This window comes from Haliotis cracherodii, unplaced genomic scaffold, assembly GCF_022045235.1.
Source record: "Haliotis cracherodii isolate W230 unplaced genomic scaffold, xgHalCrac1.p SCAF_1, whole genome shotgun sequence".
Classification (NCBI taxonomy): domain Eukaryota; kingdom Metazoa; phylum Mollusca; class Gastropoda; order Lepetellida; family Haliotidae; genus Haliotis; species Haliotis cracherodii.
Genome location: NW_027266264.1, coordinates 76,376,248 through 76,397,723, shown reverse-complemented (window position 1 = coordinate 76,397,723; position 21,476 = coordinate 76,376,248). Strand labels below are relative to the sequence as shown.

The following is a 21,476-nucleotide window of genomic DNA, read 5'->3' as shown; positions in this document are numbered from 1 at the left end:
CAGGTCCATGGGGCACGATGAACCACAATCGGTCCAGTCACACACAGAAACACACACACATTTATTATCTGGTCCCCATTAGTCGGCGCTTACGACAAGCATAGGACACTGGATTCCTCTGAAAAATGCCCTTAATTCGCACGCGAAAGCTGATTGTACACAATATGAACTTCCGGGTTCTTATACTGTATATTGCTCAATGACATTGATCAGCTTTATAATAATGTTCACTTCCGTACATTCAATCCAACATGCACATAGTGGACTAAGACTATCCCTGCTCAATTTCCGACCACAGGATACTCAGCACAGCAACAACAATTCTGCAGCGAATGGCACTGTTGAGTCCCGTATACCCTCGAAATAGACCCCGAGTTCTGCGTACCAAAAGGGGTTGGCAGCCTCTATATAGCGAGAGAAAGCTTTTGTATTGCGGGGGAACGCGAAAATCAGTGTGAGGGAAAGTGATGGTATCGCGAGAGAAGCTGTTGTTTTACCATGGCAGCTTGGAGCTTCCAAAGTGCATGCACTCGTCCGGGCAGTTTGTTTCATCATGGGTCATTCTCTGAAACAAACAAATAATCCATCAAATAAATCAAGCTGTACATACTCGATTATTTTACAGACCGCCGTTATATAGCTGGAATATTGCTGAGTGCGGCGTTAAACAACAAACAAACAAACAAACAAACAATATTGAGGAGCCTGGGATTTTTGGTTCTGGGTCTGCTGTGTCTCTATTCAAATTGTTTGTTCTTCATGTCGAGCGATATTCCAGCAGCTCCAGCTTTAATTTGGTGTCTACATTCCGAGTCTGTCCGAGATCCCGCCTGCAAGAACGGAGACTGCAAGACGCATCCCTGATTTGAGGAGGATATCGGACCAGACTGTCAGGAACCATCTTCGTGAGGCTGGAATCAGACCCAGAAGACCAGTTATCGTCCCTGTTTTGCAACAGATCCATCGACAGCGACGCTTGCGTTGGTGCCATACCTTACAGCCTTGGAATTTGAGAAACTTGAAACGAGTGTGGTTTAGCGATGAATCACGATTTCTTCTTCACCGGCGAGATGGAAGACAACGTGATTATCGTCTTCGAAATGAGCGTTTTACCCCACATTGTGTACGTGAATTCGATAATTTCGATCGTGTCATGGAGTGTGTGTGTGTGTGTGTGTGTGTGCGTGCGTGCGTGCGTGCGTGCGTGCGTGCGTGTGTGTGGCATATCCTACACCACTATATCTGACTTGGTTGTGGTTTAGGGAAATTTGACAGCAAATCGCAACATGAATCAAATTCTTCAACCCCATCTTCTTTCAATCATTGACCGCCAGAGGGAGCTGTTTCAACAGGACAACGCTCCACCGCACATAGCTCGTGTCACGGTAGACTACCTTCATAATGCCAACATCAACGATTTGCCCTGGCCGTCGAGATCTCCAGATCTTAACCTAATCGAACGCCTCTGGGATGAACTCTATCGACGTGTACGTCAACGTCAGAACACGCTGCAGACATTCCCACAACTGACCAATGCGTTACAAGCAGAAAGGCGTAGAATTCCGCATGACAGAATTCCTACACTTATCCAGTGTCAGTGCCGAGGAGATGCTGCCCAGTTCAACGCAACCTTGCGGCCTTATTTGACATGACAATGAACAGTTGTCAATGCCTTTGTACAATGACAACATGTGACTATCGAGATGCAAATTCTAGTATTTGTATCTATGATATTTAATTAATTATATCGACTTTATTAGGTACAATAAATTTACTAAAAGTCTACCTGTGCGTTATATATTTTTGATTAATGTATTCTACAGTATAATACATGACCTTCGTCAAAAACATAGACTGTGGATGTAAATCAATTTTATATTACTTGGTTGTTATCGTTTCCAGACGTACATGTACCTCGCTAACAATCAATAAGTACAGTCAACAAACACTGATCGATAACTGTTGTGTTATATCGATTTGATAAGAGCCCTCTTGGAATGAACCTCGCACGGACGCACGAACGCACATCCCCTGAAAATCATAGCCGCTACAACCTCAGTTACAAACAAATTCACAAACATTTAATATATAGTCAGCAGTATAAAGTCATTACAGAAACCATCAATGACTCCAATAACACAATGTGGAACTCGTTATCTTTCAGACTGTATTTTACACAATATGTTACACCATTGATTCATGGATCAAATGTACATTTTCTTCATTGAATACACGGATACAAGCTGCCAACTCTCAATCAGCAGCTGGTGGAAACTCAGTCGTAGTCATCATGATTAACTATTAGAATTATTGTCAATTTATCAATTCTTTCGTTGCATAAGTCAGGTTGAGAGGGGAACACTAGGCGACTTGGGGCGCCGACAGCCATGTTGATAGGTGGACGCTAGGCCTTGAGGTAAGTCACAGAAAGGGCATCACTTCCATTATAGGACAAACTGGTACAAGTACATCCTAATGCTACTGCTGGTGCGGATAAACTTTGCGGTCGATGCAGCAAGTACATAATGGCCTTTGCTTATTGACTTTATAACTGTTTTATTTACTGACTTTACCCGTCATTGTATATACCTCTGATATATGTCATGTCACATGTACTGTTTGTTCATTTATATTGATTATGAAAATATGAAGTACATTTGTCAAACATATTGAACATATTCTAAGAAAATATTGAACATTTGACTTAACAAACAGGAGGTGAGTACATTATATTGATGTAAACAGCTTGCATCCATCCATGTGTGTACTGTGTAAGGCATGTCACACGACTCTCGGTGGGTTTGACATCACTTTTAACAGTATTCTAGTAATATAACGGCGCGTCAGCTTAATGTAGGAAGAAAGCCTGTTAATGTAGGATCTCAGTTGTTTACCACTTCGGTGAAACCCACGAGCAGGGGTATGGTGCCGACAAACCTAGAAACATAATCGGGGCGAACCGGGATTCGAACCCACAATCATAGGTTTCTGGCGTGCCCCCCCCCCCCCCCCCCCCCCCCCCCCCCCCCCCCCAGTGGAGCAGTGAGCGAGGGAGGGAGTAAATGTTACCTTATTGATGCAGCTATCGTATATATGTAAATAATCGAATCAGGGCTAGGCAACATAGTTTTCGAGAGCATGTGCAACCTCATTTGTGTCGGCTCTCGACTAGCATGGAGTTCAGTTGGCGTGATTAGGAATCGTGTTACTTGAACATGAAAACTATTTGGGTATACATCTCAATCTGCAGATACGGAAGACAACTGCAGAATGAGGTGGTGTGGTCGACTGCTGTGGAGAATAGAGAGTTCAAGACGAAGTCGACAACGATTTGCCGCCGTTGTCGTCGCGGGACTGGTGGCTCTGTTTATCGTGTTCCGTTCAAAGGGTACGTTGATATCTAGAACAGTCGTACATACGCTGGCTGTAGTTACATTTAATGTAGGAATGTTTCAGGCACAGTGAGCAATGTATCACACATACTACTCAAAACAAGTTAAACATTCTTTCAAATGACTATACCAGTAATTAATTAAGAATCAACTCCAATTTGTTTCTTCGTTTGTTCGAAGTATAAAAGTAAAAAAGCGATGTATACACTAAGCTTTTTTTTTTTGCATTCAGCAATATTCCAGTTATATGACGGCGGTCTGTAAATAATCGAGTCTGGACCAGACAATCAGTCTTTGACATCATGAACATCGATCCACGCAGTTGGGATCGATGACATGCATCAACCAAGTCAGCGATCCTGACCACCCGATCCCGTTAGTCGCCTCTTAACGACAAGACACTAAGCACATAACTCCATTAACGAATTTACCTATTGCAGTAACTTATTATAAATAATAAAACAATAATAACTCCTCATACTGCTATATAATGATTAACGCAAAAACAACTGTAGCCAGTACGAAATTATTAACATTATTCTGCAACACAAGCCACGCCCATTCTCTTATCCGGGTGTTCTTTAACTTCTTTTGAGCGGTATATATATACCGCCGGACTGCAAATAAATCATGCCTGAGCAAGTGCCAGAACTTAAGTTATCAAACTATTCTCGGATCAAACAAGTCAGTCTTATAATTCTTATAGTTTATGCCAAAAATGCCTCTTAAATGCAGATCTGTTAATCATCCAAAACTGGCTTCCATGGCTGAGAAATTGAAATGAAACTGTAACACATTGTGACGTAGTCGGTACCATGATGTCACAATCAAATGACATCACTAGTCTTTCGGCCACTGATGCTGGTTGGCTGTACTTTTACACCCCAAACACTAGTTATTAAAGTTTATAAACTGAAAAATATGGAAGACCGATTTTGTATGATAAACAGTATCTCATCCTTTCTTTTGATATCAAATTTATCAACACTAGTCGATATATTTGATATAAAAGACACTCGGGTGATATTGTCTATGTGGGCATAATGAAACACCAGGAGATAAAGGAACAAATTAGAGAGTCACATTTCGTATGTTAATCAATTCGATATAGCATAGCTTTTTAAATATCACCTTAATATTAAGTAGGTTTTTACTGCTTTTTATTCTAATTACGTTGCTATTCAACGTAGTTATTTACTACATGCATTTACCTTATTTCCAGACCCGTCAACAACTCAATTTACCCGGTTGAGTAAGATGCAGATTAATCAACATAAACTGCTGTTCAAAGAGCTGAAAACAAAAGAAATTATCCAGGTTTGTAAGTACTGAGAGAGTTTGACGTTCGCTGCAATAATCTAGTCATATCATGGCGGAGAATAAGAATAAGCTTTCCACCCATAAGAGTTGCAGCTTTTTATAATTTGCTTGTTTTGTTTATTGTTTAACGCCGCATATATCTGGGCAGCCTGTAAATATTTTCTAAATCAGTGACTGATATTATGAACAAGCATTGGTGGCAAAGTCTTAGGCGTTGAACACAAGCATGGGTAATGTACTTGGAAACCAAGAAACATTATTGAGGCGAACCGGGAATCGACAACCACAATAGGACTATGAGGCAATCTCATGAGATTGGATTATGAGGTTAACGTATCTGGCACGCCTAAGGGACGCAACTGTGCACATGGAATTGCGCCGCATTCGACGTCATTTTGAAATTATGTGACCTTTATATATCAGTTGTTATGTAATAATTAAATACATATAATTTGTTTTTAGAGGTCCACAGAGACATCTCTATACAATGAACGTCAAGAACAGGCCCGAAGCGTCTGTGAATCACGGAACACATCAAGCTCATCGTTCTCAATGACAACGTTCGTATCCAGTTCCTGGTTTGCGGAGGAATACAAACTCTTGTATTGTTTAGTTCCAAAAGTCGGATGCACGTTCTGGAAACGAACCTTACAAGTGTTGCGGCGACACGCTCGTGGCCTGAAAACACCGTATAAACTGTTGTACGAGGAGTGTTCTAGCGGAAGAGTCATTGCCATACAAAACATCATGGAGGCTATTGCTAAAGGTGATAACCTCACAGACATAATTTCCCAAAGATATACAAAGTTCATGTTTACAAGAGATCCATTTCAAAGATTATTTTCGGCCTACATTGATAAATTCCTTACGCCGAATATGTTATTCTGGAATATTGGGAAAGTTATTGTAGAGGACATTCGCGGGGTTCCACAGAAAAACGGTTGGTACGGACACGATGTGTCATTTTCAGAATTTATTGACTACGTTCTAACAACAGAGGATAAATACCTAGATAGTCATTTCAAACCCGCGTCCCAGATATGTGACGTTTGCAATGTCAAGTTTGATGTCATTGGGAAAATGGAGACGTTTAAAACGGATGTGTTCCACATCATCAGCAAAGTGAATGCATCGAACAGGCTCGTCTTTAAAGATTTCAAATTGGAGGCAACAATTGACTCAATTCTGGATGTAACTGGAAAGACTTTTCAATACAGAGAATATCTCGAGAGATATATGCCATTTCATGACATTTTACGTAGAATATGGAGGCGATTTAAAATTGCAAATATCTTGGATTTAAAAGAACAGTTTCCTTTTTCTGAACCGGAGAGTAGAACTGTTACAATGGAGAATTTCGCAGATATGGTAGTGACATTACACAAAACGTCCTCGAAACGCAACAGAGGGAGTAGGACTGCAGCTTATATTCAGGCATATCGGCAGTTAACGGAATCTTCTCTTGACAAACTGAGAACACTGTTTAACCTCGATTTCGAATTGTTTGGCTATGACATCACGGGACCTCATCTTGACGCACTGGAGAGCGAGCTGAAGGATAGGTCTGCTTTAGATTATGATTATTATGACATTTTAAGTGGATAAATTGGTAATCATCACGATAAATAAATACATAACCTATCGATGTCTTAAGAAAGGGAAAGGGGAATGACGTTTAACCCGATCACATTCCGCCTCAGTGTGGCCAGTCATACTTCCGCTTTCTTAATATGGGATGAATCTGGTATTAAAGTCAACATTCGGCGGATCCTGGCAGTTAAGGGGGAACAACTTATCACAGCCGGTCGCGACAACTGCGACCATTGGTAAGTCGTGATATCCGGTGATACTGACATAAAAAAGACAGAAGCAATAATACCTTTCGAGCTTTATTAATACAACAAAATGCGTATTCAAAGATAATTAAAAATAATCCAAGGGATTTGACATTAAAACGTTGCACCACAAGCACATGTTAGCACATTGTCAACATCATTAAGGATTAAAGGTGTTCTTGAAACAGAAATTATGATAATAAATACTACTTTTGAAATAAAGGTATCATCATACGCTTTTAGGCAGTTCCTTTAATAATTAAAATGGCAAGGTCTGAATTGATTTTCTAGCGTTCATGGGTATGCTTTGACCAAGGGCATTGACTTGAATGCCAACCATATTTTGAGGGAATGTTTTAGGTAAGTTTTGTCTATAAGAATTCCATCAAACTGGGCGCTAGTTATTATATGGAATGCTCGTAATGCTCATCTTCCTGAGGCAAGGGCGTTAACTGAACTGTTTCCACCCTTGCCGAATTAGGCTGGAATAGCGCCACCAGAAACTATTCCCTTCTTTGTCCCTCCAACTGACCAATCAGATTCCATCTCTCACATCACTTGCATTTGCTTCAAAGAAAATAAGCAGCGCCACGTCAAGACGATCTGATCGATAATCAAGATATATATTGTAATAAAACGGGTCTTACAAGGCGAAGTGCATCAAAGCACCTTGGTTAAAAACATGAAAAGATTTGCAAACTACCTGTCGACGCCCAGTTGACGGTACACATGCTTTGCAAATCCTGCAGTCGAAGGACATCTGCACCCTGAAATCCATGTTGTACACGAACCGGGTGTCTAGTTCGTTTCGCGATTTTGATTGGACTATGCATAGACTCATTAGTCCAGCCAAACTGTAACCCCGGAATTCCAGCCTAATTCGGCAAGGGTGGAAACAGGACGTTTATAGGGTTTACTCCCTTGCCCCGAGGATGGTACTGCTAGCAAGTTATGGTTTGATCGCGACAGGTTTAGAATATTTTCCTTTTACGTGGAACATATTGGTACTGACAAGCATCATAACGATACCTAAACGTACTTTCAGTACTAAATGCCACAATGTAAAACACTTGACAGGGGGGCAAGCATGTTTTTGAAACATTTTTCTTCACTTGGGAGCTGGGATAAAACATTCTATGCCGTCTTTGTAAAACGCAATTGGTCTCATGAGAAGAATTCCTTCATGAATAAACAAAACTGAACAGTAAAACACTTTGCACATTTAAAAAATCAACAAAAACATCACATGCAGTTCTCCACCTCTAGATGAAGGACAAGTGAATCTCGTCATTATTGGCGAGTGGATGGAAACGAGCAAATGTATGAATAAAACAACAACCTGACAAGAATAAACTGTTTAAACTGATCACTATGCCACACATAGGTCTATCAACACCCATATGGACACATATGGATATTCAAAAAATACAACGTGCGTTTTTAAATGTAAAGATTAATCCATTCATCAGATAATGAATAAAAGGCCCAATACATTCTTCCTCTGCAAGTTAATGTTCAAAAACATACTTAACAAATGTGATTAAAATGCTAATACTGGCATTCTGACAATGTCAGTGTATGTTTTCCAAAAGAAGATACTATTATACATAAGACAATATAACAGAAATAAAATCTTTGCAAGAGGTGAGGGGAAATGGGGTTAAATGAATGCTACAAAATTATTGCACTTAGCAATGTGCATGCAGGTGAGTTTGTGGACGCTTGGACTAGTCCGGGCTTATGCCAGTTATTATAGTGCTATCCCACTGACATTCCATGCCACAGTTTAACATTGATAACAAGGTAACAACAAGCACCATATTTTAGGGCGGTCAGGTGGCCTAGTGGTTAAAGCGTTCGCTTGTCACGCCGAAGACCCAGGCTCCATTCACGACATGGGTGCAATGTGTGAAGCCCATTTCTGGTGTCCCCCGCCGTGATATTGCTGGAATATTGCTAAAAGCAGCGTAAAACCATACTCACTCACTCACTCACTCACCATATTTTAACGTCTTTTGGTATGACGCGTTCAGGGGATCGAACCTCCGACCTTCACATCTCCTGGCAGATGCTCTACCACTAGTACATAGAAGTGGGGCGCCTATGACGACTACATCACCATACCCCTCACTTGGACCTCCTCTGAAACTCTGTCAGAAAATTCAAGTATCACTTAGAATGATAGCACCATTACATACATACGTATGAATCTGTTGAATATCCTTACTATATTGTTACTCATTGAGCTGAGTATTTGTTCATATGGAAAGTTTAGTTGTGAATTCATGGACGCTTAATTCCTAGGAGACAGTTTAGAATCACTGGGTTTTACTCGGGTGTGAAAATATGCTTTCCACCACTTAATATGCAGCTATACCTTTTCCATTTGGTTTTGTGTGTTTTTTCGTATTATAGAGTCAGATCTGAACTATGTTCCCTTTTTAGATGGAAAATAGTTGTATATTCGTGTTTGATTTGCTTTCAAACTCTGCTTCTTTACAGGTTCTTTGCTAATTGTGTTTTTACTTTTCTTAGCAGGCTTTCGCATAATTCCGGAAATTGTCCTTTTCCTTGCAGTTCCAGAGAGCGTCACACCCTCAACATCTGAATCAGAATCTGAATCAAGCACAATAACAGACGTGTTAGAATTTCCATCAATGTTAGGTACAGCCTCATCCTCTGAGGTGGAATTGGTTTCTTCTGCTGCAAGAGCAGCTTCAGCTGGGTCACTGTCCAGGTCAAGAGCCAGGTCCGGGGCCGAGTCACTGCTTCTCACTAACATAACATCATCACTGGCTGCACTTCGGGGGTCGGACTCAGGATCCTCTAGCCCCACTGGCATGGGTTTCAAGTGCTGTCTTACCCCATTGCTCAGAGTGCTACCACTGTCAGAGTCATGACTATCACTTACAATAATGACCACTTCTTCCTCTTCAACATCATCATTATCAGAGAACAAATCCTCAGATATCAAGGAATGACACTCTTCTTCATCCCTGGAGCTGCTGACCACTTCAGCGGATTTATTTCGCCCAATACTTTTGGACCTTTGATTGTTATCTCTACTATCTTGCGAGTCATTTGAATTTCCCTTGGAAATATCCCCTTCCTCAGTGTCTTGCTGGAAAGATGTTACTTCACCATCTACAGCTGCTTGACTAGACACCTGCCTCTGTTGTTGATTGTCATCTACAGCTGCTTGACTAGACACCTGCCTCTGTTGTTGATCGTCATCTACAGCTGTTTGACTGGACACCTGCCTCTGTTGTTGATCGTCATCTATAGCTGTTTTACTGGACACCTGCCTCTGTTGTTGATTGTCATCTACAGCTGTTTGACTGGACACCTGCCTCTGTTGTTGATCGTCATCTATAGCTGTTTTACTGGACACCTGCCTCTGTTGTTGATCGTCATCTATAGCTGTTTGACTAGACACCTGCCTCTGTTGTTGATCGTCATCTACAGCTGTTTGACTGGACACCTGCCTCTGATGTTGATCTTCATCTACAGCTGCTTGACTAGACACCTGCCTCTGTTGTTGATCGTCATCTACAGCTGTTTGACTGGACACCTGCCTCTGATGTTGATCGTCATCTACAGCTGTTTGACTGGACACCTGCCCCTGATGTTGATCGTCATCTACAACGGTCTGACCAGACACACACCTCTGTTGTTGAGATGAGTCCAGTTTTTCTTTCTGAATAGACTGTGATGTCAATCTTGTTGTATCAAAGTCAATTTTCTTCTTGCACTTGTTGACATTTTCCTTCTGCCAACTGTAACCAGGTTTCAAAGGAGTGTCTTCATTTTGTCTTTCATCTTCGGATTTCTTCCTTAGGGGTCCTGGCTTCAACAGCATATCTCTGATACTTGACTGGTTGCCAGGAGTAACAGGAACCTTCTTCTTAGCTTTACAAACAAAATAAACATATGAATGGTAATAATACATAGTGTGTAATCATAGCAGAGTTCTGTTTTGCCTTGTCACAGAGTCCTACTCATATTGAGAATACATGATGTTGTGTTGTTTTTTTATTCTGTTAATTTCAATATCAAGAGAGCAATGTACACCTTATATTGTTCCAAGGATATTAGTTCTCTAAGCGAGGTCTAAGTATAATATGAAACTCACTGATTATTAGTAAGAAAAACTCATAGCACCAACAGCTTGTTGCCATGGTTACTCTACACACCTAATTCCTCCACAAAACGTGAGACATGTTCTGGGCATCTTGTCTGAAACAAGTTCTCTTCCACATCAATAGTGTAGAACTCTCCTGTGGTCCAGCGGTCATCATCTACCAGACATGGACATGAAGTTGACATGATATTGTCATGACATTGTTAAGAAAGGATACAACATGGATAATCTGCATGGTAATCTAAAATCGAGTATGTACAAGCATCAAATCTGGCCACTGCTTTGCTTAGTAAGACAACAGCCATTTGCAACTAGTCCCGTCCTGAAGCTACAACGGTTACACAATCAACATCTGTCAACCAAAACCTTGAGGAACCGCTTGAGACCAGCAGGAAAGACGTCCCAGAGTTATCAAACACCTCCTAGGGGCAGACTACCTTCAGCGTTCTGTTTGACATGGTGTTTAGCTCAATGGGCACATAATCTGACAGCATGATGGAAAATCCATTGTTGGATGAAAGCAGGTCCCTGCTCCATGTCACGGATGGACAACTGAGGTTTTGGAGGCACAGGAATAGAGCCATACCACACAGGAACCTCAGACCAACTGTCCCTTATACAGGAGGCTCGGTAATAACATGGGGGTGTATCTCACATGATTGCAAGCTGGGCCCGGTCACCATACAAGGCAACCTCAAAGGTTACCAGTACATCCCAGTTCTGGAACAAGTTGTCCACCATTTCAACAAACACCAACTCGCCTCAAGACCACAGTCCATCATGGATGACCACACCACACCCTGATGTTCCCAGGCATTACAGTCCACTGAACCTTTGAACCATACGTGTCATCTACAGAAATCAGAAATAGCCGCTCAAAATCATTATAAGAAGACTGCATCTCCTCACTAAAAAGGGACATTGGTTTGAAGTGAAGACATCAGTGGTGGCCGAACTACAATATACAGGTTTCGTTTTGTCAGAGGGCTGTTCTTACAGATCACGTACATTTATCCGAGCTCATTTTGTCGGTAATTTCATTCCAGCACATGTTTCATTTGTCATTGAAAATATCCTGGGGGTGCTTAACTTTTCTCAAGGTGTATATAAGGTTGTCTACTCTTTACATCCCAGCTTACCTAACTTTGACCAAACTGTCTGATAGCAATCCACAAAGTTCCTCTGACAAGCCTTCTGTATGCTGAAATATTCAACAATGAGAACTAATAAATGATGAATGTCGGACGTTTCAGAGAAAAATTATTTATATCCATGAATATACAAACATGTACCAGAACATTAATGCACAAAATGATGGACAAATCAAGTTCAGATTGTCACTAGAAAGACATAAGAACACAACATGGCCATACCAGATGTTTCTTGTTTCATCATGATTTACAGATGAGCTTGCCCAACAGTTGTAAAGAAGTAAATTATATCAAAATCCTGTACTTCATGACTGTTTATTATAAATATTTTATTGTTTGTATTTATGTTATTTAACTTCAAGAGTCAAATCAGCACTGACCATGCTTTGTGTAACCTCCAGCATCTCACACTTGTGTCTGCCTTTAGTTCGTCTCTTACCTGATTGGCTTAAATCCTGACCAATCAAATTCCTCCCTCAGGTGCATATATGCCAATACTGGGATCATTGTTGTGATCACCTTGGCGCTATCCATGTGAAGTAAGTTCTTCAATGATTGGCATAACCTTTCCAAACACGGACGCTGCTGGTTAACGGACGTTGTCATCATCATCCTCCGCTCCTGGCTGACTTCAGTGAACTCCCTCACAACCTGAACACAGAGAACATAGCTGCCAATGACCCTGTCAGGGAATCATTCCAAACTCGATAGCATTAATCTCCGAACCATACCTTCCACCTTCCTCCGGATCCACTGCTCCTCATTTTCTAAAAGCAGCATAGATTATGTCCTGCATGTCTCCTCATCCTCCAAATGCAGCATATGTTCTGCACTTCTCCTCATCTTCCAAATGCAGCATATGTTCTGCATTTCTCCTAATCATCCATACGCAGCATATGTTCTGCACTTCTACTCCTCTAAATGCAGCATATGTTCTGCACTTATCCTACTCATCCAAATGCAGCATATGTTCAGCACTTATCCTACTCCTCCAAATGCAGCATTTGTTCTGCACTTCCTCTCCTCCAAATGCAGCATATGTTCTGCACTTATCTTACTCCTCCACATGCAGCATATGTTCTACACTTATCCTCATCCTCCATACACAGCATATGTTCTGCACTTGTTATCCACTTCCAAACCAAGGTGGTTTACATTTATAAGTGTTCTTCGCTTCTTGTTATCCCTGATTTGTTGTACTTCTTATCAAAGTGCAGAACATACATATATATATACGCCAGGGCTTATGGATATCTAAACAAGTAGGAGTTGAACAAGGGTATCCTCATTCACAACAACATGACGCAAATTAAACATAGTGATACCAATTAGGATTTTAAAGTAAAACTGTAAAACCAAACCAAAATGACACCTCTTAACCTTTGGCTGCTAGGACCTGCACTCTATAAACTAGACACGGATGTTTTGACACCTACGTTTTCACTGAGCTCTGTAAATGTTGTGTCCTCCAGGGCCTTGTCTCGCACTCTCAGTTCCTCTCCATATGGATTTATCTCCCTTTGTTGGTGGTGCCACGTGCAGTCACATGGCACTCCGCTATCAGGCTGGCACTCACACTCTGTCTGGCACACTTCACATCCTTTACTGTGGTGAATTGTTACCGTTCCTGAATAAACATAAACACATTTCAGTGAAATTGTCTGCCACGAAAAAAACAACAAATTTTCTCAAGATGTTTCTAAAAAAACCTCATATTTAGACTTATATTTTTAATTAAGAAAATGTCTGGTTTTGTTGCTGTAGCTGAAAAAATATAAGTCTCCAAACATAATCCCAGCCCGTACAGTCGGGTGTTTCCTTTACCTCACCTGTGTGACGACACCTGGAGCAGTGGGTCTCTCCTTTGGTACAGTCAGGTGTTTGATTCATCTCACCTGTATGACGACACCTAGAGCAGTGGGTCTCTCTCTCTTGGTACAGTCAGGTGTTTTCTTCACCTCACCTGTATGACAACACCTTGAGCAGTGGGTCTCTCTCTTGGTACAGTCAAGTGATTTCTTCACCTCACCTGTATGACAACGCCTTGAGCAGTGGGTCTCTCTCTCTTGGTACAGTCAGGTGTTTGATTCATCTCACCTGTATGACAACACCTTGAGCAGTGGGTCTCTCTCTCTTGGTACAGTCAGATGTTTTCTTCAACTCACCTGTATGACAACACCTTGAGCAGTGGGTCTCTCTCTTGGTACAGTCAAGTGATTTCTTCATCTCAGCAAGATCTAGTAGACTACGGTTGTCTTTCCATCCAAGGATTCTGGAACAGATTCACAGTCCAATACATCATGAAGCAGATGAATTGGGAGTTATACTTGCTTTGAACAATATTTTGTAACATCATGACATGAGATAACGCGCAAGGTTATAGTGCCAACAGGCCATCTGTGGTGAGTCTCCGAACAGCAGATTCTGGCAAGTCTGTCTTCCCGAGCCTAGGGAATAAATAAAAACAAGAGTTTTCCACTAACGTGGCTATATCCCCCACCCCTGTTGCAGAATTTATGACATAATTAAATCTAAACAAACCCTAACCTTTTTTAACGGAGGTGGAACTTGTCATGGAAATTGTGAAAAAAAGAAGAGTTTGGAACCTAAGTCCATCTTGCTGCCATGGAAACGTAAAAAGTAAAAAATTCTAAAAATTCTTAATAGCAAAACGCACCACTTCAGCATGTACCTGACAGACTTTCAAAGTTTGATGAAAAAATATTGAACGGTTTATGAGTTATGCTCCAGAAACGAACCCTACCCTCACAGAACCTAAGTCCATCTTGTTGCCATGGAAACGTAAAAAATAAAAATGTCTAAAATTTCTAAATAGCAAAAGGCACCAGTTTAGCGTGTACCTGACAGACTTTCAAAGTTTGATGAAAAAATATTGAACGGTTTATGAGTTATGCTCCGGAAACGAACCCTACCCTCACAGAACCTATGTCCATCTTGCTGCCTTGGAAACGTAAAAAATAAAAATGTCTAAAATTTCTAAATAGCAAAAGGCACCAGTTTAGCATGTATCTGACAGACTTTCAAAGTTTGATGAAAAAATATTGAACGGTTTATGAGTTATGCTCCAGAAACGAACCCTACCCTCACAGAACCTAAGTCCATCTTGTTGCCATGGAAACGTAAAAAATAAAAATGTCTAAAATTTCTAAATAGCAAAAGGCACCAGTTTAGCGTGTACCTGACAGACTTTCAAAGTTTGATGAAAAAATATTGAACGGTTTATGAGTTATGCTCCGGAAACGAACCCTACTCTCACAGAACCTATGTCCATCTTGCTGCCTTGGAAACGTAAAAAATAAAAATGTCTAAAATTTCTAAATAGCAAAAGGCACCAGTTTAGCATGTATCTGACAGACTTTCAAAGTTTGATGAAAAAATATTGAACGGTTTATGAGTTATGCTCCAGAAACGAACCCTACCCTCACAGAACCTAAGTCCATCTTGTTGCCAAGGAAACGTAAAAAATAAAAATGTCTAAAATTTCTAAATAGCAAAAGGCACCAGTTTCGCATGTTCTTAACGGACCTGCAAAGTTTGATGAAAAAATATTGAACGGTTTCTGAGTTATGCTCCGGAAACGAAATGTGACGGACGGACGGACGGAGCCCGTTTCATATATACTCCGCCAATTTTGTTGGGCGGGGGATAAAAATTAACCCAACTCAAGTCTAGAATGATTTGGCAAGTCTAGACTGCCTCAGCACTGAAATTAAGCATTTTTCATGGCTCCATTTGGATTTTTTTTATTTTGTAGATATATTTATAAATAGGATAACTTAATTACTGGGACTAAATGTTGGTCTAGATCCTGTCATGCACAGCCAATTTGAGCAGCCCAGACAATAGGGCCACTTGCTCTCCACAGAACCTATGACAACATGGACTGCTGGCAGATCAGTCTTACAAACCACTTGTCAAGACTGACCAGGTAGCTTAATGTGTACAAGGGTAAAAAAGTCACACTTCATATTTTCTTTCCCTTTTAAACTTTAGTACATTGCTATTGGTTCAAGAAAGTAACATTTCACACCAACCTATCAAAGTACAAACAAATTGTTGGCAGATCTGAATTCAAAATTTAATTTAAAATCATTAGAAAGCCGATGAAGTCCATCTTCATCCCAATGAAACATCAAAACACTTGGAATCTTCCACAAAGAGTGAGTGAATGAGTTGGGTTTAACGCCGCTTCTAACAGTATTCCAGTTATATCACAGCGCGTCAGCTTAATGTGGGAGGAAAGCCCGAAGTGATGCAGGTCTCAGACATTTACCGCCGTCATATAACTGGAATATTGCTGAGTGCAGCGTTAAACAACAAACAAACAAAAACAAACAAACATGATATGAATAACTTAATTTTTTGGCCAAGACTTGATTATGTAGTCTGCCATCGTACTGCAGGAATGTTGCTCAAAGCGGTGTTAAACCACTCGCAGTGGCATAAAGAAACACAGTGTGCGAGGGAGTGAATGAGTGAACTGGGTTTAATGCTTCGAAATACATCCTGTCACCAGAGAAGCAGGTCCCACTGGCTGCTACTTGCTGAAACCAGTGAGGACGTGTATCACCTTGGGTATGGTACAGAAGAGAGCAAAACAAGTACACTTTTCTGCTAATTTTATTATACTGGTTCCAGTTCATTATTCTTTCATCAATCCCATAGAAGATTCTTGTGTATCATCCAAAACTGACTCCCACAGGAGATATAGCTTGGGTGAGATAGATAGATATATCGCTGTAAAGAAATTATATCACAATGTTTTGCAGACCGTTGTGACATCATTGGTTACCATGACGTCACAAACAAATGACATCACTAATGGCTCTGCTACTGAAGCTGTTAGCAGTACATTTTACACTTAAGACACTGCTTATTACTGTCTGCAAACTGAAAAAGTTGGAAGAATGAAGTTGGATGATAAATAAAATCTCTATTTATTGTTCAAAATCATTCAGCAATACTCCTGCTGTATGAGGCAGTCTGTAACCATTGAGTCTGGACCAGACAATCCAGTGATTGATATTATGAGAAACAATTCACGCCACTGGGGTATAAACTCCATCACTCAACTGTGTCATCGAGCCTGGCCGCCCAATCTATTCAGTCACCTCTTATGACCAACACAGTTCGCTTGGGGACATTTCTAACCTGGAGTCCCCAAGAAGATGAGGTAACAGAAACACATGGTAATTGTCACACCACTGTCATAACACCTCACCCAAAGAACAAATAGCTATGCAAAGTGATATATATGCTGTTACCATGGTTAACAAACTGTACAACACACCTGTGGAGTATGTCTTCGTCTTCCGTGCAGTGCCGCCTCATCTCATCGAACAATGTCCTGATCTGTTCCGGCCCCACCCCCTTCACCCCGCCCTCATTGTAGTCACACCCAGACAACAGGGCGAAGCCAATCAGACTCCTCCTTGTGTGGCCGCGCTCCCCTTCAATATCAGCCATGCTCACTCTCACAGCTGAAGTGTCCTGGGAACCAGATTGTGAATGAGTGGATGTTATCTTATGTTCCAGTCAGTAATAGTCATGCTATATCAGGTTTGCATATATTTTCATTGGAACTATAACATTTTTAATGACATTTTCATTGGGTGTCACTTTAGTCTTTGCGAGACAAAACCCCTTTAAAACACCTTGGTTTGTAATTTAAAGGGGTTAAATTATTTTCATGGCCATTAATTATGTACTGTTTTAAATAAGTGAGTTTTACGGTATATAATACCATTAAAAACAACAGAACTCCCAACATTAAATTCATAAATTAATGGTATTTTAACTCCTTGAATTTGGTGTTATAATAATGTTATGTTTAATGGTTATGTTTCAGGGTATTATGCCCTTAAATTTGCTTTGCATTAAGTAGATTTTAAGGGTATTTTAATAGTATTTTATGTGGTATTTCAGTGGTACCAGTCAATGGTAGGTTAATGGCGTTTTCATGACTTGACAAGTTGGCTATTGTTATACACCTATTAAGAATCTTGATGTGTTAATCAATAGGCCTATCATGTGAAGAAACAATATATTTGAATGCTGTAACAATAGAAAATGGACAAAAAAAAGTTTGGTCAGCTCACATGACTGACACTGACCTCAAATATATACTCGTCACAATGTCAATACCATTAACCTGCCACATCATCAATATTGACTTCTATCTCTGAATTGGTTGGATTGTTATTGGATAATATCAGAAGTCATGTAGTGTGTCAAGTGTCTGTGCTTTAAGGTTAAAGCATATCAAGTAAGCAAACTTACTGATTTATCAAATTTCCTCATGATGACCCCTGCTCCGTACAAGAAGGCATCACCATCATCAGTCAACACAGCATCAACACGCTGGACAATCAGGGAAATACAATATCACAACAACAAAAAAGGACAAAAAAAAATGCAACTGGACAATTAGTAAGTTTAAATCTCAAAAATGTCAGAAATTTCAGAAATAATTATTTGCTTTTGCAGTTTACTAATGAGCCAAAAGCAAAATCAAGAGTCTTGTAGACAAAAAAAACTCACATTCATCTTAACCTCATTTTCTTGTGTATTCATGAATAAATATTTCATCTGAAACTGCATATTGAAATTATTGAATATGTTGAAGGAGACAGAGTGAGCTACTGAACCTGTGTAGAGTTGAGATAGGCACACATCTTCTCTGCTTCCCCTGGACTGTGGATGACTGGCAGACCGAGACTCTCTAGCAGCTCAACCACCTGGAAATCATTGCAGACCGAGAGTTTCAAGCAGCTGAACTATTTGGAAATCATTGCAGACCGAGAGTTTCAAGCAGCTGAACTATTTGGAAATCATTGCAGACCGAGAGTTTCAAGCAGCTCAACTACCTGGAAATCATTGCAGACCGAGAGTTTCAAGCAGCTCAACTACCTGGAAATCATTGCAGACCGAGAGTTTCAAGCAGCTCAACTACCTGGAAATCATTGCAAACCAAGAGTTTCAAGCAGCTCAACTACCTGGAAATCATTGCAGACCGAGAGTTTCAAGCAGCTCAACTACCTGGAAATCATTGCAGACCGAGAGTTTCAAGCAGCTGAATTATTTTGAAATCATTGCAGACCAAGACTTTCAATATCAGTCGGGGGACATCAGAAATGGGCTTCACACATTGTAGCCATGTCGAGAATCGAACCCGGGTCTTCAGCGTGATGATCGAACGCTTTAACCACTAGGCCACCCGGCCGCCCCTTATTCAAATAGAAATATAGACAGCAATCTCTTCAAACACCAGCCTCTAATAGGCATAATAATCAGAACCAGATGGCGGAGCAAGTTGCTCCATGTTACCCAGCGTTAGCACAGAGAAATAGCCATCCACGGTGAGTAGTAAATTCACTGTTGTTGTCATACCACTTTAGTCGTCTCCTTGTAGTGTGACCTGTCTGAGGAACTTCCGGCTTTGGTTGCTCTTGACAACCCGCGCACAGTTTGGCGTTTGTGAAGACACACCTGCTTGAGCCTGGGAACCTCACCATCCAGCACAAACACCAGCTTCACCCCGTACTTCAACAGCTCAATTGTCCGGTAGAAGATGGTTCTATTCATAAAATGAAAATCTTTTTTAAGAAAATGTTGGGTTTACATAAAATTCTATCAAAAGAAATAGTGTTGAAATAATAGCTCAAACACAAACCGGAAAGTCTGAACCTGTCATTCAGCCTCTTTTTCAACATATTACTCACTCTTAATCTTTAGATTGCAGAATTTCATGCACGCTGTGACTTCTCAGCCAGCCTGCTGAATTGCCTCCAGCACAAAGAGATGCAACCACAACAATATAATTTCAAATGTAGGACATGTATAAGGCTAACCAGCCAATCAGAAAGTTGACTATTCTCAGCTTTTGGGGCTAGTGCATAAAGGCACAGATTGGACACCTGAAGCAGATTGTCCATGAAATGTACAATGTGAACACATCCTACCTGATCATGAAGAAGCGTGGAGACTGTTTGACTGCAGTGCTAGCAGACCTGGCCTGACATATCCACGCACTGAGGTCTACTGCAAGGGTCATCCCTGCTGCCTCGGACAGAGACTGCGCGGTTCCCAATCCGGACAAAAATGGCCACAGTCCTGTTACGCCCATCTTTCTGGATCAGCTTGGCACAATGTAAATAAAAAAGATAATCATGATATATATGTGATCCTGCTAAGTAGAGACATTTTCTTCTGTCTGAACTATCAATTGTCATAATAGGGAGCAAGGCCATATTACCCTTAGGGAAGTACAGATTCTCATACTTTTTTGTGTTGAGTCCCAGTCGAATCCTGGATGGGATTTAACCCAAAAAAGTATTTACACTTGTCTGAGGGGTACTCAAAGTACGTGATCTAGACTGCCAGTTGTTGGACTTTCATTTATATGGAAGCCTCAGTGCCTGAGTGGGTTAGATCGCTGACTTTGTGTGCTGGTGATTAGGTGCCTCACCCTGGCAAGAGTGGGTTCGAATCCTGGATGGGACTCAACCCCAAAAAGCATGAGAATCTGTACTTTACTGAGAAAGTGTTATCCCAGATAAAACATTTGTTATAAGTTCCTATACATGGAACGTTATACATGCAATGATACATTAATACATCTAATAAGCGCCCACTGCGATATTTGCTAATATATTGGCTAGAGAACAATCCCAATTAGCCCAGCTTCCGATTGATCAATGTACACAAGGCTTTTTTACTAGCTTATAATACACACTCGTGTGTTATATGCACCCTTAATTATGGGCAATTAAGTTCTGGAAAAATATATCTGTCGTATATAAACATTTCAGGCTGTCTGCACAAACCACAAATTTTTTCCATCAACTCTGTTTTTTTCACCAATATAATATAATAAGAGCCCCCTATTTCTAATTTTGAGAGCGTCCTGTGCGCTTATTACGTCGAATACAGTATGTGTTTTTATGAGTAGGTTTTGTTGTAGGATTGGCAAGTAATGTAACGTCCAGGTCAGTGCCGTGATGGGGTTCAGAGACCAACATTCTATACTTCGTCAGCTACAGTGTCAGTGTGTACCTCTGGAATCTGTGTTCCTGCACGCTCTGTGTTTCACGTAGATTCTACAATATAAACTGAGGACTGCATACATAGGCTATAGAATAATTTATATACGCGGCTTTGAATATAGTTGTCGACTGTGCAAACGTAGACTGTACAAATGTGATTGATTTATGTGTTGCCAGAAACGATACATTATTTCTTGGCGATATTTACTAACTGTATACAACAGGGATGCATGCCTAACATTTTATTATTGCCACAGGTTACCAGATAACTGAAAAATATCACTTTCGCAGTTTTTGTCAACTTGCAAGAATTACTGTTGCATAAATCATCATACAAATATTTCCTAGTGCAAAGGAATTATAAATACCTGCTGTCCCCGATTTCTGGTACACAATGCTCTGTACACTTATTATTAGTCATAAAACAATATCTTGTATCGGCATAGTTTTCCGCATGCTGAAGCGTCAGCTGTGACGTAAGCTCCCTTCCGCGACCTGTTTGGGTGAATCTTGAATGTTAGACAGAGCACGCGCTGTATTGAGCTCGATGGAATGAGACTTCCGTGTAAACA

General features: G+C 40.6%; 2 protein-coding genes across 2 annotated transcripts; one reads left to right on the top strand and one right to left on the bottom strand.

The window, feature by feature from the left end:
- The first annotated feature begins 2,340 nt into the window (after positions 1–2,340).
- LOC139475895 (carbohydrate sulfotransferase 13-like) lies at positions 2,341–6,695 on the top strand. Its single transcript, XM_071259142.1, has 4 exons — positions 2,341–2,416; positions 3,251–3,388; positions 4,615–4,709; positions 5,175–6,695. The coding sequence occupies exons 2-4, from the start codon at positions 3,271–3,273 to the stop codon at positions 6,315–6,317; spliced, it is 1,356 nt and encodes a 451-aa protein (XP_071115243.1). The 5' UTR covers positions 2,341–2,416; positions 3,251–3,270; the 3' UTR covers positions 6,318–6,695.
- On the bottom strand, positions 6,606–20,983 carry LOC139475987 (flap endonuclease GEN homolog 1-like). The gene is made up of 12 exons (XM_071259249.1): positions 20,915–20,983; positions 19,822–19,998; positions 19,250–19,436; positions 18,508–18,597; positions 18,140–18,220; positions 17,151–17,350; positions 14,005–14,111; positions 13,276–13,466; positions 12,279–12,490; positions 11,828–11,889; positions 10,741–10,845; positions 6,606–10,456 (listed from the first exon to the last, which is right to left on the bottom strand). Exons 2-12 carry the CDS (start codon positions 19,983–19,985, stop codon positions 8,976–8,978), a joined length of 2,880 nt encoding a protein of 959 aa, XP_071115350.1. The 5' UTR covers positions 19,986–19,998; positions 20,915–20,983; the 3' UTR covers positions 6,606–8,975.
- Positions 20,984–21,476: the final 493 nt, after the last annotated feature.